The 26,520-nt window shown below is 36.0% G+C and overlaps 1 protein-coding gene across 5 annotated transcripts in view; it reads left to right on the top strand.

The window, feature by feature from the left end:
• Positions 1–18,187, top strand: part of EPB41L2 (erythrocyte membrane protein band 4.1 like 2) — a 95,694-nt gene extending 77,507 nt beyond the window's left edge. For 2 of the 5 annotated variants that reach the window (XM_083379931.1, XM_083379929.1), the window contains 9 exons: positions 257–319; positions 3,007–3,153; positions 8,340–8,393; positions 8,617–9,162; positions 10,148–10,270; positions 11,582–11,674; positions 13,596–13,676; positions 15,180–15,285; positions 16,802–18,187. In XM_083379931.1, coding sequence (XP_083236057.1) covers positions 257–319; positions 3,007–3,153; positions 8,340–8,393; positions 8,617–9,162; positions 10,148–10,270; positions 11,582–11,674; positions 13,596–13,676; positions 15,180–15,284 — 1,212 coding nt within the window. In that variant the 3' untranslated portion in view covers position 15,285; positions 16,802–18,187. The remainder of the gene's footprint in view (positions 1–256; positions 320–3,006; positions 3,154–8,339; positions 8,394–8,616; positions 9,163–10,147; positions 10,271–11,581; positions 11,675–13,595; positions 13,677–15,179; positions 15,286–16,801) is intronic. The other 3 variants (XM_083379930.1, XM_083379933.1, XM_083379932.1) reach the window with 3 other exon arrangements.
• Positions 18,188–26,520: the final 8,333 nt, after the last annotated feature.

Here is a 26,520-nt window from a genome sequence, read left to right as displayed (position 1 = left end):
TTCTCCTTTTTTGCTGATCTCTGGGTGTTTCCACTATATAGACGGAAATGGAAGAGGACAAAATTCACAAGAAGGTTGCTGTCTGTATTATTAGTGTTTGAAGCTTCTATAGTTTTATGTTTGCATGGTGCCCTTCTGTATTTAATTTCAAAGCCCTGTTTATTGAATTTTTAAGCACCTTTTGGCTCTTTTGATGATCATGGGCTTTTTTTCCTTTGTTCTCTTTTATGTGTGTGTATGTGCTTTAATTTTACAGATTTATTCCTTGAGAGTAAATGGGGAAAATATTTATGTCAGACATAGCAATTTAATGTTGGAGGTCTGTATAATTAAAGGAGTTCTTTCTGTTCTCATGGGCTGCTAGGCTGCATGAGATGGGAAATCACTTGCAGGCTGCTCTGGGCACAACGCATGAAATGCATGGAGACATTCAATTTGAACATGCATGTTCTATTTTGGTAATTTTGTAAAATGAGCTACATTGGCAGCTGTTAAAAATACTTTGCAGTGGCAAGCAGGACATGGCCCTGTTTAGATGTTAAGACTTAAAAGAAATAGTACTTTTTAGAAATGCCTATCACTTTATAGAGACAGCACTCAGAACTTTCAGTATGTTATAACACTTCTTACACCTGACCGGAAGTATAAGAATAGAGAAAATGTGGCTTTCAAGTTAGAACAGAAATTCCGAGTTCTCTTCCTAAATTATTTGTGGGCAACATTCCAAACTTTCTAAAGCATTGTAAGCTTAATTTTATGATACTATCAATTAGTTTTTATAATACCAAGAAAGAAGTTCTGATTGCCAAGGGTTTGAAGATAAAACTGTGGATGTAGACTCTTTTGACAGAATAATTGGTAAATAAAAATGTATCATCCAGATGGGGCTATTTCCAATATTAAATTTAGGATATCTCAGAGATAGGTAGATACATAATGTATAGACCTGTAGATTTGCAGTAACCTTACTAACATGTTCCATTGCTTTCTGGCAGCTTCTGATAATATATATTGGCCTAATTTTATCAAAACATTGTTGAGATTATTGCATAACATTGCATTGAACAAATCCAAGAAAAGTGCCTAATCGTAAAAATATTTTTTAAAAATATTGCATTGACACAAGTTGTAATAAATTCCAGTTAATTACCATTTTTTAGATTCTCATTAAAATTTCAATTGTCCCTCAAAATTATTTGTATTTATATACATAGATTGCTATGCTTGAATCTTGTCAAATAAGATATTTGTTTATAAGAATAGCAATACATAGCATACAGTTTCCCCAAGACTGTGGGAAAATATTTTCTCTACTTGCTGTTTTAATGTTGTATTTCACCAGCATAATCCTGAATCTTTTTCTTTTTTTCTTTAACTTATACAGTATATTAGTTTTCTCAGTCTTCCCTCTTTGTATTCTCTTAGCTTCATCGCCACAAAGATAATATAAAAGAATAGAATGTTATTTCTCGGTTTAATTAAATTAATAATTTGGCCCAGTTCCTTACTATTTTGTTTGTTTTATAAATTAATTTGCAGATTAATTGCAGAGTAGTTTTTGTCCCTACTCTTTCATGTGTCATTAATAATGACATGATATTTTGAAAGAACTGCAGAAGTCAGGTTTATACATTGAAATAATTCATCTGAAAGCTCAATAGGTGGATGACAAAGACATTAAGCTATATTTTGCTCAATTAAAAAAAAGGTAATAATGGAATTTTCTGCTTCCTCCTAGTAAATTCATTGGCAGACAAGGAAAGAGGGTTTCCCAGCAAAATATTTCCAAATAAATTATTTTACTTTTTTCCTCCAGTGCATTGTATTCCTGCAAATAAATGCAAATACATTGATAAAGATCATTGTTGTAGCAAGAGCGTATGCTGGCTTTTACTCTGTTAGCTAAGCCAAGCTACTCTAATTCCCAATCCGTTTCTTAGTATATACTGTATGTGATGTATACTTCACTGATGTAAAATGAATAGTCTGATTCTATAATTTATAACAAAGGCAATTATAATTACAAGGTAATACTTGTAAGAACGCTGTTACCTTCCCACCGTAGTGGTCCCTATTTTTCTACTTGCATTTTTACGTGCTTTCGAACTGCTAGGTTGGCAGAAGCTGGGACGAGCAACAGGCGCTCACTCTGTTACGTGGCACTCGGGATTCGACCCGCCAAACTGCCAACCTTCTGATCGACAAGCGTTCCGTGCGCCTTTGGTGTCTAGTCATGCTAGCCACATGACCACGGAGACGTCCTCGGGCAAGCTTTGAAACGGAGATGAGCACCAGTCCCTAGAGTTGGAAACGACTAGCACGCATGTGCGCGGGGAACCTTTACCTTTACCTTACTTGTAAGAAAGCTTAGAATATGCAGACTCATGGCAGCAATTCATTTGTTGTGTAAACATCAGTTCCTCATATTTGTAGAATTTATTTTATTCTAGTAGGTAATGCAAAGCCATCTGCCCAAGTTAATGTGTTTTTGTCAGTTTCCAAAAGCCAAGAAAGACATGCCAAGTTACTTTTAAGAGTTTCTTGTATTGTTCCTCACATATAGGCAAAATTTTTGCCAACCAACTACTTGTTTTATTAAAGATATACTGACAACTTCTAAGGAGGACCTGCCTTGACCCTCTTTCTCTCAGTCAAACTATCTAAATTCTAAACTTCAGTCTAACTTGGTTCTCTGGAATGCAGGCTACATTTCACCGCAGTTTTACATCAGGTTGCATCACGGTGCATTAAAACTTTAAAATTTGCCTGCACAATATTAGTAGTGTGTCAACACATATTTTATTTGAAATATTTGTATTACATGGTTTTCAACATTATAATGGAAATAAAAACAAGGTATTAATTTTTCTGAAAAAAGTATAAATGAATATTTTTAATTGATAAACTGCTATTATATTTTCAAACATTAGGCACTTTTCATGGTGTTTTTTAAAAAATGTCTTTGTTGTATGAATTCCCTGCTCTTTTTACATTACACATTGGTAGGAACTGGATAAGACTCAGGATGAATTACTGAAGCATCAGGCTAGCATTAGTGAACTCAAGCGCAATTTTATGGAATCCACTCCTGAGCCACGGCCCAATGAATGGGAAAAACGGCGTATCACACCTCTAACTCTACAGGCACAAGGGGTATGTCATTAAAGACCCTTGTCAGCATTCCATAATAAACAATATGTATTATTTCATATTCATAAGAAAAATAAGAACCGTCTCTTCACTGCTAATGTGAGATTTATTTGCAGCTAATACTTATTAACTTTATGTGCATGTTTTGCTTTGTTCACAAGTTGTAAAGAAACCAGAAGATATTAGTTATAGCTCATCAGAGTAACATTTAATAGTGCAGTTCTAATCATATTCATTCAAAGATTTTGAGTAGCTTTGTTGATTCACTGTTTACAGTAAATGGCAGGACACTGTCAGAAAAAGGAAAGTAGGGGGAAAGCATCATTTACAGCAATTTCTCTCCATCTCACAAACCAATATGTTTAAGATTGCTGAAGAATGCAGTGTAGTCAGAACATCAGGGATTTACAGTATTAGAAGATCCTGAAATATAATAGCATTAAGAGTGTCTATATGGAACTTTAGTATAATACCTTCATTATTCAATTAGGAATCATAGCTAACAATTATGTAGAAAAATAAGGATACCAACTTAGAGGGGTACTTTAATAAGTTGGCATTTAGAGATTCTTGTTGGAGATTGCTACCAACTTGAGTATTGGTAGCATAGATTAGTTGAATTTGAATTTTGAAGCCAAATATTTTTTTTAGTGCTTTCCTAATACAGTTTTAATCGGTATGAAAATTGCAGTCCTGAAATTGTTGACTTTGGGGTTATCCTCTTGATTTGACCAGGACTTCATTATAGAGTCATAAAATACGTTTGATATATTTGTATAGTATAAATTATATCCTATACATAGTGAGATTAGTCATTCATTTGTTGAATATTCTGGGAAAAGTAGCATGTAGCTTCTCAGGTAAGACAGCATATAAGCTTTTTAGCTAGTTCACAAGACACTGTTTTTCAATGTGCTGCCATTTTGCTGGACATTCTTGTCTGACATTTCTGCGGGTTTTGAATACAAAATTGCATACATTACAGTGCCTGTGCTTCTGAGAGGTACTCTGCCTTGTGGGTTGACACTTTGTAAGGCTCTTCGACTCTCTTCTTCCATGTTGATTTGGAAACAAAATACAAATTTTCCACAATGTATGTAAAGTAAGAGCAATGGGAATATGCCTTCGGTGGAATAGGAATGGACTTAAAGGGTCTACCGGTTGACAGAAGAGCACAAAGGAATGGTAAATGAGGCTGCCTACAAACTTATCCTTTATTCCTATACTTCTAAGCATGTGGGGCCCTGTTATCTGTTGTTATTACTGTACTTGAATGTTCAGGATGTTGCCTTTTTTCCCTCTAGCAGATAGCAATTTCCAAAGTAGATATTCAGTTTAAAATTTAATAAGCTATCCCCAGTACAGTGGCAGTTTTTTTAAGTTTCAAGAATACTTGTTTTTCCTCAAGCTCAGCCCTTAATGAACTATCTGGTATTTTGAACAGCATTTTCATCCACTATTGCCTAGCACAGCATATGTGATAGAATACGTATTATATGATGGAATAATTTTGCAAAAATTACATAATTTCCAGTTATCTGGATTTCCTTAACGATAATGTTCTATATTTCTTCATCTGGGTATATACCAAATTACTGAGCAGAAAGTGAATATAATTGTAATATAGTAGTGCTTTATTTAATGGCACCCATTTAATGAGATAATTATACTAGTGTTAGCCTTCATACATATTTTCATTCGTGTAGGCTAGAATTTATATGTAATATTAAAATATATCATATATACAGACAGATTTACCTAGTTTACCTAAAATCTATAAAGTTTACAAACTGAAGGGTCTACTTCTGTTCACTCTTTTCTTTTTCTTGTCTTTTCTATGCACATGAATGTTACATGCAGTTGTACAGTGTTACTATTGCAGCTTCTTACGCTACATCCTGTCCATCTCTTAGTTCTGGTTTCAGTATAGTTTTTAAAATCTTAATCTGTGTCATTTTAATATTTTCTTTTTTTTTTACTTGTAGGCCTCCAAGAGTTACCTTATAGGGGAGATGGGAGGCATAAATTTTTTATAAATAAATAAATAATAACATTGATAAATCTACTTCCTGAATTTTATCATTGCTAGAAAGTGTGCGTGTCTGTGACCACGTGCATGTTCACACACACACACACACACACACACACACACACACTCCAAAAATATGGGACATATTAAAATGAGGCAACTTCAGTAATCATTTCATATTGCTTTTACCTATTTGAAAGCACAGAGTCTTTTTCGGAAAAGTAAATATTATAATAACCTGTTAGAGCAATATTAGATGCTGTGTAGTATACTCCTAGGGACGCGGTGGCTCAATGGGTTAGGACGCTGAGCTTGTCGATCAGAAGGTTGGCAGTTTGGCGGGTTGAATCCCGGGTGTCGCGTAACAGAGTGAGCGCCTGTTACTCGTCCCAGCTTCTGCCAACCTAGCAGTTCGAAAGCACGTAAAAAGGCAAGTAGAAAAATAGGGAACACTACGGTGGGAAGGTAATAGCGTTCCGTGCGCCTTTGGCGTCTAGTCATGCCGGCCACATGACCACGGAGACGTCCTCGGACAAACGCTGGCTCTTCGGCTTTGAAATGGAGATGAGCACCGGCCCCTAGAGTCGGAAACGACTAGCACGCATGTGCGGGGGGAACCTTTATCTTTACCTTTTTAGTATACTCCTGATCAAGATATACTGTAATTTTAACCATATTACTATTAGACATATTGAGAAATCTTGGTGTATGGCAAATATATTAAGTTTATCAGTGTAAATGTAGAACTTTTGCAGCCTTAACAAGAAAATGAATTTAGAGCTTTACAAAAGAAGAGAGATGTTTTGTAGTATTTAAATATTTTTTAAAAAGAAAATTGTGGGTTTATCCCTCTCCCCCTTCACAAAGCTGTAATTCTTTCTTTCTAGAATTATCCAAATATGTCAATATTGCTGTATTTTGAATCAGACTACAGTTGTTGGATAAATTCTCCTATTTGGTCCATCTTGTTTTTATATATGCAAATCATTTTATTCAAAAATAATTAGACAATCAAAACTGAGTATTAGTTCAACTGTACTCTTATTACAGTTTGTGTTACACAGTAACTCCAGCTTTACCGTCTATCTTCCATATTGAGATATTGTACATTACATGCAAAACGGTAAACTTTTAAGTAAAAATTCAGAATTAAGCAGAATAAAAACATTTGGTTCATATTGATTATGCAGGTTTATTACACACATTCATAGTTGAACCTACTCTTACCTATAGTATTAATATTACAAGAAGAGTAAATTTATTAAACAAATTCAGCTAATACGTAGAGGGCGGGAAATTGAAAATGTGATCAAGTTTTAATGGACATGTCATGTCAGGGTGCTTTAATTTGAAATTTATAGTTTTAAAAATAGAAGAGGATTAAATGCAATGGCAAATATTGAATTAACTTTAAAATATATTTTTGTCTTAGAAATAAAATAATTTCTATCTTTAAGAAAACACATTTGAATATATCGTTCTATGTATTTCTGTTCTTGCATGATCTTTTCCTCCCCCCGTTTCTTTCTCTTTTTTCTGTCTTTCAGCTCACTTCTGTCTTCTACTGTTAATTTGTTGATTTCCACTTTCTAACTTGTCTAGAGCCTAGAAGAGGAGATAGCATCCATTTTATTTAGTAAAGAGGGGTTTTCCACTAGCATGAAAACTGCCTTCACTTCACCTTTCTCGTGGACAGCAGAGGGCGCTGTTGGAAAAGATAATGTACCTTCTGAAAAACTCTCTGCCTCATCCATCTCTCAGCTATTATCTGAGGTGCTCTTACACATTTCCTTTTCCCAAATCAAAGCCATAGAGTTGTGGATGGGTGGATGGGCAATTTTTAAACATGTCAAATAAGTGCTTATGTCCAATAAATTCAATGTCCAAAAGATATGTAAGCTGAAATTATTTTGAAAAGCCTAAATGTTCAATGGGAACAAAAGTATGCTGAAAACATTTGAATGGTAGGTTTTTTCCATCAGTGCAATTTCAGAGTTACCTCCCCAAATGCGTTGAGAATAGATGACTAGACGAAAGGCACTTACATTTTTTTAAAAAAAATCAATAGCTAACAAAATATTAAATGAAAAAAGTTTTGTAGAGCAAAAACTAGTAAAGTAAAAGTATTTTACCATAAATCTGTATGTTTCTTGGAGCTAGATCTTAAAACTTCTTTTCACTATTTGTGTATATACATAGATATACACACACATATAATGCATTGGAAAAAAAACCTATGAATGACAAACTTTATACTTATTAAAACCAAAATTACCTATTATGTCACACATGCTGTGCTAGGTTTAACTGAACAAAAATACCCTTTTCTTATTTGTTCATATCTCTATCATTCAGCTTTTAAGCTCTGTTAAACTAATTTGTCTATATACCATAGGACCTATGGCATAGGTCATAAAAGATGCTAAACGTTAACAGTTAATGTCAGTTTCTGTATAGCAGGAAATTGTTACTATGTTCTAGTAACATTGCTTTATGCTTCCATTATTAAATAAACTCCTTCACCTGATGCGTATCTTTATGGACAAATTTCACATTTCTTTAGAGCTACATTAGCTCTACAGTTCCTACATTATAATAACTTAGGAAGTCTTTTACGTTCACTGAAATATGAATATTTTGATAGTTGTAGCAACATATTCCAAAGTTCCTACCAGTTAGCTAGAAACTAGCACTGCATGTACATATATGAAATTTATGAACAGTTTTTTGATTTGACTGCAAAGTCTGTACTGGATAGTATTAGCTTGGATGTTTTGGCTTTTTATATTTATGAGAAAATAGCATTTTAGTACCTTTGTGTTTGTTTGTGTGTGTGTGTGTGTGTGTGTGTGTGTGTGTGTGAGAGAGAGAGAGAGAGAGAGAGAGAGAGAGAGAGAGAGAGAGAGAGAGAGAGAGAGAGAGAGAGAGAGATATTTCCTCTGTTATTTAACATAGCCCATAATAAAGCCGTGGTAATGTTACCAGTCCAGGTATTTTTATATTTTCAATGTTCTTGTTTGTGATCTAACAAAATTACCCCAGAAATGTATGAGTGTATAATCACCCCATCTGTGCTGTTGTAAAATGTAAAGGCAGATGTTTGTGTCAGTTGAGTGTTAAAATGTATTTATATATCTTCCAACTGCTTTTTGTTTCACAGAAATTTACTTTCCAAACGGAAGACCCTTCCATTGGAACCAGCAGGACTATTAAGGTTCTACTATTTTGCCATAGTCCATTGAGAGCTTTTTACATTTCAAAAATCTTCTTTTGTCTTTTCTTTGTTATTGTTGTGGTTTTTGTTTTCATTTAACAATTGCAAATCATCTTTGCTCTTCATATGACCCGAACCACCCATCCTTTAGTTTTATGTTTGTTGTTTTTTTTTATTCATATGTTCTACTTTTTGTTTTTTCTCACCCATTTGTTTTGTGCAGAGTTCACATGAGACTCTGGACATAGTGGAGAAGAAACAGGCAGAGGTTGGGATAGCAGAGGCAGTAGTCACAGACGATACCAACGGGGGGAAAATGCCATTTGTCTGTGGTAGTGGGGAAGGTCAGAAGATGGAACACCTAGCAAAAAAAGACTCTTCATCACTGTCATCCAATAGCAGCAGTAGTGAGAGTGAAGATGAAGTAGGAGAGTATCAGCCACACCAGCAGATTATACAAGCTACTATAAAAGAAGAATTGGAAGAAAATGAAACTACCAAAGAGGAAGAAGAGAGCTCAGCAGCAGAAGTTTGTGTTAAATTTTCAGAAGAAGTCAGTCCAATTCAAACAGCAATTGAGCACAAGCAGTCAACTGAAGCTCTGGTCCAGACCAATGAAGCTTCCACAAAGACATCAGAAAAGTCAGAGTTAAGAAAATTGGATGACGAAGGCCTAAAAGAAGAAAAGGAAGACGATCTACCTAAACTAAATGGAGAAGCATCACATATTGACATTGATGTTTCACCACAATTAATTTGTTGCTCAGAGGTAAATGGTAGAAGAGGAAGTGACCCAGAGGTTTCTTCAGCATTGGGTCAAATATTTCTGCCTTTCTTCTTCTCTATCTTATTCAGATTTCATAATATTGCAGAGTGGGGGAGTCAAATTTTTCATTTCTCTCAGAAGGAATTTGTCTGGGATTATATCATCTTTTTTATTATTTAATTTTCTCATGTTCCTCTTCTGTTTGCATGCTTTATGAGTCTTCGAGGATTTAGTTGATCGGTCTCTCATGACAAAATAATAAGTTTTGTAATGTGTGTGGCAAAAACAGCCGTTTAATATGATATTTATCTCTTAGAATATAAGATTTTGTAAACATTTGTGAAAATTTACCATCTAGAGCTTGGCACAATGCCACTACATTCTTACATGGATATTTGCACTTCATAAAGCATCATTGGATGTATAAATCAGATTATAGTGAATGATAGGGAATAAAACAACTTAAAAGTATCCTGGTGCACATGATAGATTTAGTGAGCATTCTTGTCAAAAAATAATAGTGCCAATCAGCTAAATCTGGGTGTATGGAGAGGCAGGGATTAAGTAGCATAGATTCATAACTGACTGTCATCTTTAGTAGATTTTACTTGACCATTCCTCGTCAGGTGTGACTGGTATATTGGGAAGCCAAACTGCCTGATTTATTCTGTTCTTCATACTTGTTTAAGATATTTTTGGAGTTGCATATTTAAAGGGCTTAGACATCTTTTTTTCTTAATCTGTTAACATCCTTTAATATAGAATAGAATATCTACTAATATAGTTTGAAAATGCTCTATAGGTAGGTTATTGATGCTATTGTTTGTCAGAATTGTGTACCTGGTGTTAAGATTTGACTTTAGAAAATTGAAGTTACCTTTACAATAACCTTTATTTTCTCACATCAAGCTCGATTGTAGTCTGTATACTGTGTACTTTACTGTTTCATGACTTTTGAATATAGTCTTCTGTATTTTCTGAACACTAGCCTCCACTTATTAAAACTGAGATGGTGACGATTTCAGATGCTTCACAAAGAACTGAAATATCCACCAAAGAAGTCCCAATTGTTCAGACAGAGACTAAAACGATCACCTATGAATCTCCTCAGGTACAAATGTTTAAATTAAAAAAGCTATGTTTAATGAAAGGGATCGTGCTACCTATCTAGATGAGAATTTAAGAAGATATGAATCACAACAATCATCACAACAATCATGGCTTCCTTTCCATATACTTTCCAAATGATTGAGAGAAATAATTCCTTTTGATCACATAGAGATAACAGGATGATAAGGTATATGGATTTCTTCCATACACTGCATTAGCCTGTCTAAACAAATCAGGATGCCTAGTACTTTTGCAACATGAATAAGTTACCGTCCTGTCTGTAAGCCCTGTCACAAGCCTGTTTTTACATTTGTAATGTCATATTATTCACTGTAAGAGCTTACCTCTTCATATATCCTCACCAGAAGACACTATTGTTCTGTTCTCTAACAAATTGAACTCTTCTGAAGAATCGTTCCTCCTCAGATTCATGCTATGCTGCCTCATTGTGGTGATAGTGGTAGTGGTGGGATATTCCTGGGAGGCATGCACAAAGAATGTCCAGTGTGTATGCCAGGAGTATTTGTTAATGGTATTTTGGAGTACTTATGTTGTTCAATGACACTGCTAGATTCAAGTCTTTGGGACAACTAGTCACTGATTTTGCCTAACAAGAAATAATATTTGAATTCTCTGCAAAGAGAATTATTGAGCGATCATGAAATAGAAGAAGCACAAACATGGAAAAGCTCATCATAATGAAAGATGAAATGAATCAACTACACGTTGATATCTTAGGCATCAGCAAATTGAAATGGATTGGAATTGGATACTTTTCTGTCCAAAGATCATACTGTTTACTACTCAGGTCACAAACAAAGAGGAAATGGCATTGCTTTCATAATCAGGATATAAGCAAACACAGTGCTCGAATACAATCTAGTTCAGACATGTCAAACACAAGGCCCGGGGGCCAGATCCGGCCCGTGAAGTGGTTTCATGTGGCCCGCGAAGCCATCCTGGAAACAGTGAGGGAACGGCCCCCACTGCCTTGGCCCAGAGACCCTCCTTCTGCCAGAGACCCTCAGATCTGTCCCACTCCTGCCCAGGCCTCCATAGGCACCCTTGATGCGAACGATGTAGAGCTGGCCACGCCCACCCAGTAGGCCATGCCCACCCAGGCCACACCCACCTGGCCCCCTGAGGGCAACCACAATGCTGATGCGGCCCTCAATGAAATTGAGTTTGACACCCCTGATCTAGTTGATGAGAGGCAGCATTTGATTTCTTACAAGATTGCTTCTGCTTAAAAAATAATAAATTAGTGTTTTTATTTAATTTTTAAATCAGTATTTGCTCTTTGCCTATGTAGTTTGATGATGGTGGTAACGCTGGTATGTTGTTGAGTGCGCAGACAATCACATCGGAATCTGTCTCTACTACCACAACTACACATATTACTAAGGTAGGAGAAAAGAAATAATTTAGAACTTGAAGCTTTTATCACTCAACTTTTTTCTTAATCTTTAAGCTTTATAATTCTGGTTTATATAAACAAGTTCAATTGCTTCTATTTGATTCCTCTTGCTGTGGGGGCATCTCAGCAGTTCATAATAGTCCTTATCCTTTTCCTAACCTCAGAGTTGGAGGCCATATTTGCATGTCCATATAAATAAGGCATAAAAGTTGCTTTAGATATGCTATTGAGAGCATGAGTGAAACCAAAGTAATCAAGTCTATTCATGTACATCAGCATTTTTCCTTGTTGTGATTACAGTTACACTCCCCTAAGGAATATTTATTTTAATTGTAATTGGTTTGGTTAGAGATGGTTTTTGTAGTTGGCTTCTCATACATGAATACTAGTTTTGTAAAGTTCTTTATAGTTTTGTGTGTTACTCTGTGCTAGGAAACATAGTTCTTGCTAAGGCTTTTCCTTTTTTAGCATTTTAGCAAATACTTCTAGGTACTGCACAATAAAATTATTAAAGTAACATGCTCTAATAATAAAAGTATGACCCCCATGTCAGAAATAAAAGTGAAATGATATTTAATGATCAACAGAGGAGTTGCACTTGATTGCATTGATTGCAGTTGATCCCATTGCACTTGTGTCAGAAGGATCGAGGCACTTCTGGGTTGAAAGGACTAACCAGTGACATCACCATTGCCTGCAGGATGCCCAGTTGGAGGCTGCTTTCCTGTCCCCAGCAGGAAGAACAGGAGCTCACCTGCCTCCACAGCAGCACTTGGGTCTTGAACTCAGGCCCGCTAACCTCCAACCCAGCATCCTAACCACGTGAGGCACCATGCTGCTATACTGGAAAGGTTGCAGCCAATCAAAAATTTACAGAAGAGTATCCCAAAGCTCTTCAACAGTGGGACTTTGCTGATTATCTTAAATGTAGACTGGATTAATTTTTCTGCCTCTCCTCCCCCCCTCCGCTATTTTATTGCTTGTGGACTTTCTAAAAATGTTAATTTCCAAATAATGTAATAAAAAGGCAGGCAACTGGTAGAAGAAAAGTCTTTTCTATCCTAGCATAGGGCATAGAACAGGGGTCTTCAAACTTGGCCCTTTTGTGACTTGTGGACTTCAACTCGCAGAATTCCTCAGCCAGCTTTGCTGGCTGAGGAATTCTGGGAGTTGAAGTCTACAAGTCATAAAAGGGCCAAGTTTGAAGACCCTTGGCATAGAATATATAACCCCAGGCCCCCTCCTTTATCAGTTTCCTTCTCAGAAAGGGTTTCATACCCACCTTTGAACAGAATACTGCTCCTTTCTCCCTCCCTGATAAAAATATGAATCAAATGAAGCCAGCAAACAGATTAATAGTTGTGAGTCTTTGGGATGGAAGCAAAAAACCTATATTTATCTCTCCCATCTATGAGGCATTAGTGCATCCCATTAAGTGTTGGATGCACTGATTTTGGCTCAGTTAAATTTTCTAGGCAAGAACTATTTTAATTTGCATTTGGAATCCTGTTTTTCTTAATGAAGGGCTCCTGGTAGAATATCAGAATGGTTCCAACTCTTTTTCAGTTGGACATATTTTTTAATTGTGTTTCCAATTATTTTCTTTCTTGTACCATTAACAGTTCTCTAGCCATCTTTTTTCCTAATGTGATGCATGCAGAGGAGGGTGTGCTGAAGAGAGGTTAGGAATGATTGCAGTTATCAATAAAATGCACCTGTAGCAGAAACAGTTCTAGATAACAGGAATATTAATCTAGAAGTGACAGTGCATTAGCTTTTCCTTCTTTATTCCAATTCTATTTTAAGTGTGTGTTGTAGCTTCTGTTGAATTTCTTTTTCATTGCAATATTTGTCAAGTAAAGTCACTGTATTATAAGATTAAATAATCCTTTTCTGGTGAAACCTGTAGATGGTAAAAGGTGGTGTGTCAGAAACCAGAATTGAAAAGCGGATTGTTATCACAGGAGATACAGATCTTGATCATGATCAGGTGAGACAATGAATGGTTATAATGAGAGAATTATGTATGTCCTGTAATGAGGGAATTATACATGGAGAGAAGAATATGTATAAGGTGTAAGAATTGGAACTAGTGATAAAATGAACAATAGTTAAATTATTTAATTTGCAAAATGCTTTATATACAAAAAGATTGATTATTGTAGATAAAAGGAAAGCCAAAAAAAATCACAAATGTTCATTAAATTCATAGCATGCCCTTATTAAACTATTCATAAATAAATCTAACCAAAATTCAATTTTAATTTCTTAATGATAATGTATCAAGGACTCTAAATAAATTTAATCTGAGATTTGGATGTATGTGACAAGTTCAATCTCTCCTTGAAGCTTGAAATGAAATGGCAGCGCTGGTTAGCATCAGGTCTGAGGGATATCCTTCCCAACACATGCTCAGTACAGCTGGGGAATTTGAAAAAGTCAGACAACATGTTTGTTTTAATAAAATTAAATGTATCGTCTCTATTTAGGAGTCTATAAAATTATAACATCCTAAAGTAATCCTGCAGTGGTACCTATGAATTTGCTTGAAACTAATCCATAAATGTTGATTTTTTTTGTGTAAAATACATGGGTGCTTTTTTCAGTAGTATACCTATCATTGTTTCTGTGTAGACCTTTAAATGAGAATCTTTTTTTATATATACAGTTGTATTCTTTTTGTTTCCATACATTCTAAAAAAAATACTACTAAAGAAATGTCAGGCAGAGGGAAAAAATGTCTTTGTACATTTCTTCATGCAGTTCCTTAGGGTTTTTTGCATATTTTTCAACTGAATTTTAGGGTAACTACATATAGAAAGCAGGTGTTAATTTTGGCTTAGGGATTCTATCGAGATTGCTGACCTCTTCCACATCAACAAATAAACTTGTAGAGTAAAATTACTGCCTAGTGTTCTGGCAATACATTTTACAAATTCTGCAGTTACCACATTAGCACAAATTGGAGAGACAAAATTGTAGAATGTAAATGATGAACAAGAAGGAAATATTTAACTCTTCCAATTGCCATTTGTTTTCTAAACTGTATTTTCATTAGTCTGAGATTGTAGATCAGCTCAAGTAGGGAAAAATGGGCTAAACGTTAGAACAAGGCATATTGGAGAGTAGCAAAAGAAAACAATTACTGTAGCATACATACACTACATATGCTATACTGAGTAGTCTTCAGTACCCTTACAAAACAAAACATGAAAAAGAATCCTTACTTTAACAAGCTTTCTACAAATGTTAATACTTTACCTGATATCATTCAAACAAATTTGTAAATGTATTTATTAGCTTTCATTATAACACTTTTAAAAAGTTTTCTTCTTCTATAGTTGATTGTTTTATTACGGAAATGGTATGATTAGTTTAATATTTAATTCAAATTGTTCCAGGAAGATTAGCATTAAGAGCTTTACTAGCCATTACACATTAAACTCTGTTAATTTTAATTTGCCATAGTTATTCCATTTTTCTGGCATTGCAGGCATTGGCACAAGCCATTAAAGAAGCCAAAGAGCAACACCCCGACATGTCCGTAACAAAAGTAGTGGTGCAAAAGGAAAGTGAGTTTGGAGAAGAAGGCCATTAAGGTATGAATCTTCAGCCCATAATGTATACAACAATACTTGATGGATTAATTGTAGGAGAATTTCTCCATAATGGCTTTAGAAGTGCTGATTGTTGATGCCAACCACATGAAAATCTCAACTTGAATATTCTTTGTGTTAGGTAAATGGAATTTTTTTTCCTTCCATTTTTTTAAAGAATGTTGTATGTGTGTGTGTGTGTATATATATATATAGACACACACACACACACACACACACACACACACACACACACACACACACACACACACACATATATATATATATATATATATATATATATATATATATATATATATATATATATATATATATATATAAAAGATGTAGATCTTTGGTCATTCGGGTTTTTTTCCCACGTAGAATTAAAGGTATAAGAGCAACGTTTCGACGAAATCTCATCCGTCATCCTCAGGCTGGTGGCTCAGTGGGTTAGGACGCTGAGCTTCTCGATCAGAACAGAAGGTCAGCAGTTTGGCGGATCGAATCCCAAGTGCCATGTAAATGTTTTAGGTGAATTAATAATGTGGATTTTCAAATAATTTTTAACATATCAGATTGAATATTCACAAGCTAGAACAATATATTCCAGCATTATCAGTGATCTTGATGGAAATGTGGAGCTTTATGGTAACCCTATGTTTTCAAAATTACAAGCCTTGAATTTTAATGTAGATAATACCAAAAAAAATTATTACATTTCTGCATAATGGAGGCCAAGCACTCTCTCCTGTTCCGATGAATGACTTTACTGTAAATTAAGTAGTAAAAAGCTCTTGATCCTGCCTTGAAGTCACAACTGTATTTGGATATCAGGGAAGTATCAGTTATATTCCTGCCCTTAGAATTGTGGATTTAGTGTGACAGTTCCTTGAGAGATTCACAGATTTCGAAGCAATTTGTGACCTATGTTGGCAGAAATCAAGTCTCTGCTCACATCACAGCTTTTCCAAAGCTAGCCAGATGTGGAAGAGAGGTAGTAGCACATAATATCTGACTTTGTCTCCAACATTAAGACAGGCAGAACTGGGCATGCCTACTTCAAAAATTACATAATGCTTCTATTTTGCTTCTATTTTGCGACTTATTTTTTGACTAGTGGTTGCTTCAATAACTTGAGGCCATATGGGCAGCAAATAAATCTAAAAAATAAGTAAAACAGGAGATGTTTTCAGAAGTACGTAGAAGTTATGTTTATCTAAAGATTTATCTAAAGGATTTTTAATAATCGCTGGGTTTGAGTTCTACACTCTAAGTATAATATTGTATAATATTGTTCTTTATAATTATAGAATAAAGTAGTAGGGTCTGTCCATCTCAGGCTTAATGGTGATTGGAACAATTATAGAAAGTCTGAAATTTATCTGAAAAATGTAGCATGAGGCCTTGAAAAGGAAAACTGTTTTCAAAAGAGGAAAAAAGACAAATTAGTAAAAAAATGTTTTCATATAATTTAAGATTTATAACAATAATTGCATTAAATTGCTTGCTTCATTAGATTTATGAAGAATGCTTTGAGACTATGAAGAACTTAAATAATTCCAAGTTGATATCCCAGCCAGTCTTTCACTGACTATACCAAGCCTCACCACAGGGACCAAACTTCTCCAAACCGAATTACCAACTTTACAGTTTCTCATGTATGTCTTTATTTTTATAACCGATTTTTAACTTCTTGGGAGTTTTTTTTATGAGCTTTAGAGAATTTTTTTTGTTCAGTTCCCTGCTATTTTTGTGTAACTGATTTCTTGATTGCATGAAAGTAAGCAAAAATATTTAGAAAGCACTGTTTACTTGAGCAGTTTTAATATGCAGGGGAAAGAAACCCTGACTAATTTAGATATATGCTTTTCAAAATGTCTCAAAGACTTACTGGAAAATTTTTAGTTTTTCAGATAAATATCAAACAATACAATAAAAATATTCTTTTTATTAAAAAAATACAAATTTTTCTTATAGTTTGGCAGGGAAAGTAAACCGAAAACCTGTATGATTTTACATAGATTCCTATATAAAATTTTTCTGTTTATTCTGATGATCTATTTTGTGAGGGAACTGGTGCTGGTATCATATAGAAGTGATTTTTGTTTTAGTTATAAAAAATATTTCTACTGACCAACCACTGTTCAAGTAGCCTTTTGTTTGCACTTCACTGTCCTCAGCCAGTCCCTTCAAAGAGACCTATGGTCTGCAACATTCCAGAGTTGGAAGGACTTTGCTCTGTCCTTCCAGCAAATTTAGGCAGCTTAAAACCTTATGCTTTTCTCTTAATACGCTAAATGTCACATACTTCCATTATATAAATGCATCTGCTGAAAGCTTGCTTTGCCTAAAAACAGGGCTGGCAGTGCTTCTGATTCAAATGCAGAAAGTGTTTCAGAGCACACAACTGAAAGCAACACGCAGAATTTCTCTGCAACTCATTGAACAAAGCAGAATTTTTCCATAGGTTTGTCTGCGCGATCCCAGGAATAGACATATCTCACTTAAGCAGTTGCAGTCCAGTACCACAGACGGTCTCTCTCTTGGACTCTTTGAAGTGCCTTTTTGTCTTTGAATCTTAACTGCTGCCCAGCCCTAATAAAAACTCATTAACTCCTGTTATAACTGACATTTGTTGGGCAGTTATTGTTTAAGTAGCTTGCCTAATAATAGGAACAGGTTTTGAGGACCAGAAGGAACCAAGAGTATGGCCTCAGCCCATTATAAATGGTGCCTGCTACTGAGGAGGTCTCTATGAAAACCTGTTAACTATATCCATTTTTCTCCATTGTTCACCATATGAACTGTATAGTTAAGATGCCATATTAAATTTATAGCAGCTTGAAGTTGTATTAAGTGATATTTTGCTTCATAATACTGTTATAAAATAAAGTTTCTTTATTCTCTAAATGTTTCACTGCTTTTAATATTTGACACTGGAAATAATGTAAACCTATCAGCATAACGTAGACTTTATATTGTGCTGGGATTAAAAAAAGAATTCCTAGGAAGATATTCTTATATACTTAAACACATCTCTTAAATGCTTTGCTTTTCTCCTTTCTCATATTTAGAGAAAATGTTTTTCTGACTCTCAGAGGATCGGTCAGAGAAGTGGGGAAATGGAGTTATGGCCCACTCTGTGGCCTTTGGTGATCATTTTGATTCTATACACGTCCTTTGTGGCTCTTGTGCTTTTCAGCATTTACATGAAACTAAACGATTTGGACTGAAATGTCAGTAGTGTGCTGATGACACTACCTCTGATTTCCATTCTCAGATCCCAAACCTGCAGTGGACTTGTTGAAAATATTGATGCTTTACGGTTAGTGTTAGGTAGGGTTTGTACCATTTATTTCCATGAAAGGTCCTATTTTTATAAATAAAATAATTGGTGACTAAAGAAGAATTGTGAAGAATGTATTAGTTCATTAAAACTAATTATAGGTGGGAGCAATTGTAACGTTTTTAAGGAATACAAATTCAGATAGTGGAGTAATAAAAGAACATGGCTTGCTTATGAGTTAAACTCTTGAGTCAAAACTTGGTGACTGCCAGTCATCTCAGTCTGTCCCCAGTGATGATCCACAGCTTTTTCAATGACATTGCAATAATGTCCTTTGTCCACTACATTTTATCTATTTTCCTTCCCTCAAAGGATATTTGGAACAGATCTTTTTCTAATCTATCACCTGCTCATATCACATGACCAAAGTATGTTTCTGCTTGCTGATAATTCTCTTAAGTGAATAGTAAATTTTTATTTCATCCAGGACATATTTATTTTTTCCCAATCCGTGGCTCTGTTAGCAACAGACTCTAAAATCCATAATTTAAAGACATGTATCTTATTTCTCAACAGCCATATACTGCTACTGGAAAAGCCATTACTTTAATTATTCTGATTTTTGTTGTCATGGCAATGTCCTCAGCTTTCATTACCTTGTTTAAATTTGTCATTGCCTTCTTCCCTAGGACTAATCTCATTTTTAATGCTTTATACCCATTTTTGTTGCTGAACTCACAAAAAAACCATAAGCGTCTGTTTCCTTCATTGTGGGTTCACTAAGCATGCTAGTTGTTATTATTTTGTTGTCTTGTTATTTAACATTAGTCCAGATTTTTTCATTTTCCATTTTTACTTTCACAAGGAGCTCTTCTGAATCATTTTTATTTTCAGATAATATAATAGCATGCCCTGCATATCTCATTAGTGCCTAACCTCCAAATTTGATTCCAAGATTCAATTCTGCCTGTCAGGTTCTTTTAAACTATATCCATTTTGGTGGGCTCAAAACACAAACAACCCATCAGCAGCACAGCTCCCTAGACAACATACATACTATACATATTACTCAATACTACTTACTCTTCTCCACTCCTCCTGCTATTTCTACTCCTTACAAATATTGCTAGAGAAAAAATCCCTCTTCCCAACATCCTCAGCTGTTTCACAGCACAGCTTTTATAGACATCTGCCATGCTGACACTGGGGAGCAGGGCTTAAAGAGAAGAGACAGAAAAGAGCACAGATGCTGGAAATTGTTTAAGTAGCCTACCACACACACCTCCTATCTTTTAATAGTAATAAAAGAAAAATCAACCCTGATGGGTTTTTTTCATGAGGCTAACGCCATTTGTGTCTTTCCCATGCCATGGTAGGAAATCAGCAATGACATTTTGCCGCCCATATCTTGATATATGATACTGAATTGGCAAAGGTTGTAATGTGAGATACCATTTGGGTTAACTGTGAATTGGTATCTTTCATTTGTTGCAGCCATCAGCTGAGTGCTTGATGGTTATTACAGTGAATTCCCAACCTCATAAATATACACACAGATTGGCCATTTTTAATGCACAGGCTTCTTTTTCAATGCTGCCATATTTTTGTTCTCTTGGGAGGAGCTTCTTTGAGAGATAAATTACAGGGTTGTCCATCCCTTCATGACTTATGACAAGCGCTGTGCCTTAATCCTGTTCGATGTGTCTATTTGTAGGACAAAGGGTTGTTTAAAATTCGGCCCTTTCAATATTGGCTTCACACACTGTGTGTCTTTCATTTTATCAAAGGCCTTCCTTTCATTTGGGCAGGGTGTAAATGCTCCTTTAGACTTTTCTCATTTAACCATTCCAGATTCTTTATATTTCCTACTTTCTGAAACAGGCTTTCTTAATTGTTCTTTCTCCTATGTCTTCCTTCCAAACAGCCTCTGATCATTTTGCTGCCTTTTGACCCATTCTTGGGTGGTGGTCTTGCATCCAAAAATCTCACTTCAGTAGGGAGTACATGAAGAAACTGTTCTAAAATTACTTCCTCTACCAATTGTTCTTTGCTTCTTCTGGCCTCAGCCATTTCCTACCTACGTCTTCCCCACAATACCTGAATCCCTTCCTGTTTGTCATCTGTGTAGGACCTAATCCTCTGCCTTTAGGTGTAAGGAGTTATGTGACACCTGTAAAGGATTACCTCTTTAATATGATAATCTATTACTCCCCTTGCTGAAAGACTGTTATAAGCCCTTAGAGCATTTCCTGTTAAACATGGGACTAATCTGGCCACCCATTCATTGTCCATTTATAAGTAGCAACTCTTTCAAACATAATTAAATAGGTCTCTATATCGTCTTCCTAGGTTAACCTAGGGATTTTGAGATCTTTGGGACCATTTCTCCTCTCTCTATGTTCTGAAAACCCTAGAGGTGAATATGCCCCTCCTTTTCACTCTTCCCATTCTAGCCTATATTTCCTATTTCTCTCCAAAGGCTTTTTTTTTAGATTAAAGCCTGTCCACTTGCTGTTACTTCAACATTCCTGTAATGATATTGGCCCAAGTATCTGAAGTTAGTCACTTTTCTGCCTGGTCTACCTTCTTTTGCTAGGGTAGATACCTGTCTCTACCAAAATAATAGTCTCTTTTAAGGGAGAATCTGGCCCTTCTACTTTTTTACATTCCTGTTTGTTTGGTGCAGGCTCTAGTGTGAAGTCGTTTCTGCTGCCAGAATTGTTGGCTGTTGCCTGAAAAGTCTAAATTCTGCAAGGGTCAGACAACAACAACAACAACAATAATAATGTTGGAAGGGACCTTGGAGGTCATCCACTCCAACCCCCTTCTCAGGCAGGAAACCCTATACCAGGAGCAGGCAACCTTGGCTCTTTTATAACTCGTGGACTTCAACTCCCAGAATTCCTGAGGAGTTGAAGTCCACGAATCATAAAAGAGCCAAGGTTACCTACCACTGCCCTATACCATTTCAAACCAATGGCTGTCCAGTCTCTTCTTAAAAACTTACAGTGTTGGAGCATTCACAACTTCTGGATGCAGGTTGTTCCACTGATTAATTGTTCTGTCAGGAAATTTCTCCTTAGTTCTAGGTTGCTTCTCTCCTTGATTAGTTTCCATCCATTGTCCTGCCTTCAGGTGCTTTGGAGAATAGCTTGACTCCCTCTTCTTTCTGGCAACCCCTGAGATTTTAGAACACTGCTATCATGCCACCCCTTGTCCTTTTCTTTAATCTAGACATACCCAATTCCAGCAACCATTCCTTATATGTTTTAGCCCCCTAATCATCATTGTTGCATTTCTCTGCACTCTTTCTAGAGTCTCAACATCTTTTTTACATCGTGGTGACCAAAACTGGATGCAGTATTCCAAGTGTGGCCTTACCAAGGCATTGTAAATTGATTCTATCCCTCTGTTAATGCAACCTAGCACTGTGTTGGCTTTTTGGGCAGCTGCAACACACTGCTGGCTCATGTTTAAGTGATTGTCCAGTAGGACCCCAAGATCCCTCTCACAATTACTACTACTGAGCCAGGTACCACCTATACTGTGCCTGTACATTTTTTTCTTGCCTAAATGTAGAACCTTACTTTTTTCACCATTGAATTTCATTTTGTTAAATGGCACCCAGTGTTCAAGTCCGTCAAGATCCTTCTGTATCTTAATCCTATCTTCTGGAGTGTTGGCTACTCCTGCCAGTTTGGTGTCATCTGCAAATTTGATGACTTCCCCATCTATCCCCTCATCCAAGTCATTCCTTTTGCAGCTAAAGTTTGGCTATCCCATCCCAGCCCCCAGCCCTTTTGGGATATCCTACCACTGGCACCACTTTGCCACAGGATTTTAAAAACTATACACAATTTGTTGGGTTCAAGACACAAAAGAGCCAACAACAGACCAGGTCCCTAGAAAACACACATAAGCATTCACATACTGTTAGTTACTACTCACTCTTCCGCATTCCTATTAATGCTGCTATTCCTACTCATTATGAGTATTGCTGTTGGAAACATCCCTTCTACACACAAACACTTCTCCCCCCCCCACCCCCCAGCACACGCCTTCAGCTGTTTCACAGCAAAGCTTTTAGAGACAACTGCTGTCCTACCACACAGGAAAGGGCTTAAAGAGAAGCCAGAAGCAGCACAGGTGCTGGCAGTTTGAGCAACTGTTCATTCACACTGCTATTCTTATAATCAGTGTATGTTAAACTAATTCAGGAATAGTATGCGTCCTTCTCTTACTCCATACATTATTCTGCGCAATTCTGTTTCTCCAAACTCCATCCTTAAACAGTAGCTTCTTGCTCACTGCAGAATCCTCAAAAGAATAAGCAAATGTTTTAGCACATCCACTGACTTTACTTTCACATTCTGCCTTGAGCTACCCTCGAAACAAACTTGCTATTATCAATAAAACAAAACTAAAACTTTTTAAATTCTCAAAAAATATTTTCTCAAATACTCCCTCTGTTTATTTTTTTAGTCATAATATGTAGATATGACACCAGTAATTCATGAACTGTTCCACACTGCACTGACTGACTGGATTCTACTTCCCCATCTTGCATTTTCTAGTATATTGTCAATTGTATTCCAATTTTTCCAACCAGTCACACCAGAGATGTGGCCTGAGTTTTGGTTGCTTAAAACAGGTTGCAGTGAAGCATGAATTCACTTTGCTAAATTCTATAACCCTATGTCCTGCATTCTTGCATTTTATGCACTAGGGTGGATTTTAACCTGGTTAATCCCTAGTTTTAAAGCAATGTATAAATACTAGAATTAAATTTATTAAATAGTATAATAATAAGCACCTCACTGATACCAAGGGATGTAATCTATACAGTTGGTACTACTACAGAGAGGGCAAGTGGCTGCAAGATTGCAGACTATATATCACAGCAAATGTAGCAGATTGTATTTTGTTAATCTTACTGATTGGCAAGGAGGAAGTGATCTGGAGGAAGTGATCTGTCAAGTGTCTGAGACTGTTTACATGTCCAAGGTAAACCTGGTTTGGTAGCTAATTGTTAGCCAGTGCACTTGCTCCAACAGAGTGAAATGTGCATACCAGATGTTCTGAATAGGATGCTACTGCTGATGACTGTTCCCTTATACTTCATGTAGATATTAAACTGCACTGTGAGTAAAAGAGAGCATTATAGCATTTTACCAGTCGGGGAGCAGAGGCATAGTCAATAAATGCTATTCTCTGAAATTTTCCTTTCAAGTAAGATTGGAATCCATCTAGCATAGTTCTTCCAATTCCCAATTCACACAGATGGTCCAGGAAAATAGTGTACTGTACACTATCAAAAGCTGCTGAGATACAAAGCAAATCAGAAGAGTAAAATTACCCTTATTCCTTCTTTCTCTCCAACAATAAGTCATCTATCAGGCTAGCCAGGCCATAACCCAGATTGAAAAATATGTCTTCCCAAACACTCAGGGCTATACATCAGTTGCTCAGCTTCATGATAAATCTTAACATTTTTGTGGATCCAAGAGCGGCAGTTGGTGGAATGATAACCCAAAGATAGTAAGATCATTTTTCCTGTTCTTTTATACTGATTATTGTTCTTTTATAGTGATTACGTTTATTTTCAGACCAGAGTTTTTGTGTATCTCCTTCCTCAAAATGATGGGGAAATACATCATCAATGTTCACTAGTAGTAACTTATTTATTTATAAAATTTGTAGGCCACCCATTTACCTCAAGGTAACTCTTGGAGGTGGTTTTGAGCTGCAAAAAAGGCCTTGGAGTCTACCTTATGTGAGCCTACTGAGTTTACCAGGTTAGGCAACACACATTCCCTGCTTAGAAAGCAAGCCTACTTAGGATTGGTAAGAATTCCCCCTAAGACAAAAGATAGGTCCTGATTCTCTAAATAATACTAATACTAAGAAGAAGAAGAAGAAGAAGAAGAAGAAGAAGAAGAAGAAGAAGAAGAAGAAGAAGAAGAAGAAGAAGAAGAAGAAGAAGAAGAAGAAGAAGAAGAAGAAGTTGGAAGGGACCTTGGAGGTCATCTAGTCCAACCCCCTGCTCAGGCAGGAAACCCTATACCATTTCAGACAAATGGCTGGCCAGTCTCTTCTTAAAAACTTCCAGTGTTGGAGCATTCACCACTTCTGGAGGCATATCCATACTCTATTCTGAACTCTTCCTTGCCGATGCCTTAACTGTTACTTGTTGGCATCCAAGGCACGATATGCAAATGTTGAAAACAATGCCATGCTGATACAGTGCAAATTCCAATGCTTCTATGTCATGTTGACATCTTGCATGGACAAAAGTGGAGCAGCTTGTATTGTGACAGCATAAAATTGCCTTCATCATTTTGATGAATGTGATAGATCCTGTGGATGCTCCTGCTGTTGAAATCCATTATTTTTAATTTCAGATGCTTCGGCTTGAAAAATTAGTCCACATAGTTATGTATTTAGCAAAAAAAAGCAAAACCTGTTGACTATTACTTTCTTGGTTCTCATAATTTAAATTAAGGTTAGTAGATGAGCTCCTTTTTTGCCTGCTGGGTTTCATGATCCACTTCCTTTTGTGGGGACGGTCAGTCTTTCAATTAAAGCAAAAAAGGGGATAGAAAAGTGGAATAGCAATAAAGAATTTCCCCTTTTAACAATTTCTGGCTGGCCGTTCTCATCATGTGATAGCCCCTTTGGCTGCTACTTTGCGAGATTTTGAACCCAGACCTCTTACTACTCCAATACTTGGGTGAGTACCTTACATTGACTCTCACAAATTTTCTGTAGTTTGTGCAGTTTCAATAATTCTGTAAATCAAGAACTTGTAGAGTTTCCTTTTTACCAAAAGTATCAAAGAGGGTCAACAACTATCTGATCTCCAAGAAGTGATCTGGAAGAGAAATATTTGCTTTTTATCAATGACAGCAAATATGAGTATTTTAAAAACCCCTACACAAAGACAGTGTAATCAGGGAAGTCAATACTTGGCAACAAAAAACCAAAATCAATTCATTAGACCTAAGCAAGATAAAGACTAAAGCATCAGACACAAGAAAGCAGCCGTGTTTGATGTATTTATTTTTGTATGTCATCTCTTAGCTTTTTGTATAAGAACAATTTTATGCTGGATAAAAACATTTCATTTCACTTATTTCTGAAATATTGCAAATATTTCAAAATACAAAAAAACAGAATGAAACTCGGTGCTTCTACCTTGTGAGAAATTTTATTTCCCCCCCCCCCAAGAGAACGTGAAGCTATTTTCTGAATTAGGCTCAAAACGTGGTGGGCTCATCAGAAGAAGCAAAATAACTAAAAGTCATTTTAAATAATGGTTTCTTTTTTTTATCTTTTTCTTAATCACATTATCGGAATATCTTTCCTGGGTTTTAAATAACAGCTACTCTTGAATTTTTTCCCCCCAGTAAATAGCTGAAGCTGAACCTATCATCCAAAGTGACATGCTCTAAAGAGGTTTGTCGTCATCTTACTGATGATCTTGCTTTCTTTTTGAATTCCTCAATTTGCTGCGTTTGGCATAGTACTGGAGGGCAGCGTCTGCGGGGTTATTGGCCAGAGACAATTGCTTGTTCACTGAAAAGAATAAAAACATTTGCCGGTGTTGAGTGCCAAGAAGGCCAATTAGACACAATTAGGTAGAAAACCCTTGTGATAAAATAAGGGGCCAATTTGAACATTTCACTTATTAAAGAAAAACATTTTTTTTATTAGTGCATCGAAGGCATACTATGTCTACCTTAGTTCCCATCTTAAACAATGAGAACAGCTGTGATTAGAATACTTTTTTGGCTTTGGGGGCTGAGCTGAAGTGTAGAGTAGAAATAAATGAGAGAAGATAATGACTCACATCTCAGAAAAAGACTTTGCACGTTAGAATAGTCAAATTCTTTTAGCAGAACTCGAAACAGAAAGTGGACGTGGGGCGAAGGGTTCAAAAAAGATAGTTT

The sequence above is a fragment of the Vipera ursinii genome (genome assembly GCF_947247035.1).
Source record: "Vipera ursinii genome assembly, chromosome: 1".
In the NCBI taxonomy this organism is placed as follows: Eukaryota; Metazoa; Chordata; class Lepidosauria; order Squamata; family Viperidae; genus Vipera; species Vipera ursinii.
This window is presented reverse-complemented; position numbering and strand designations above follow the sequence as displayed.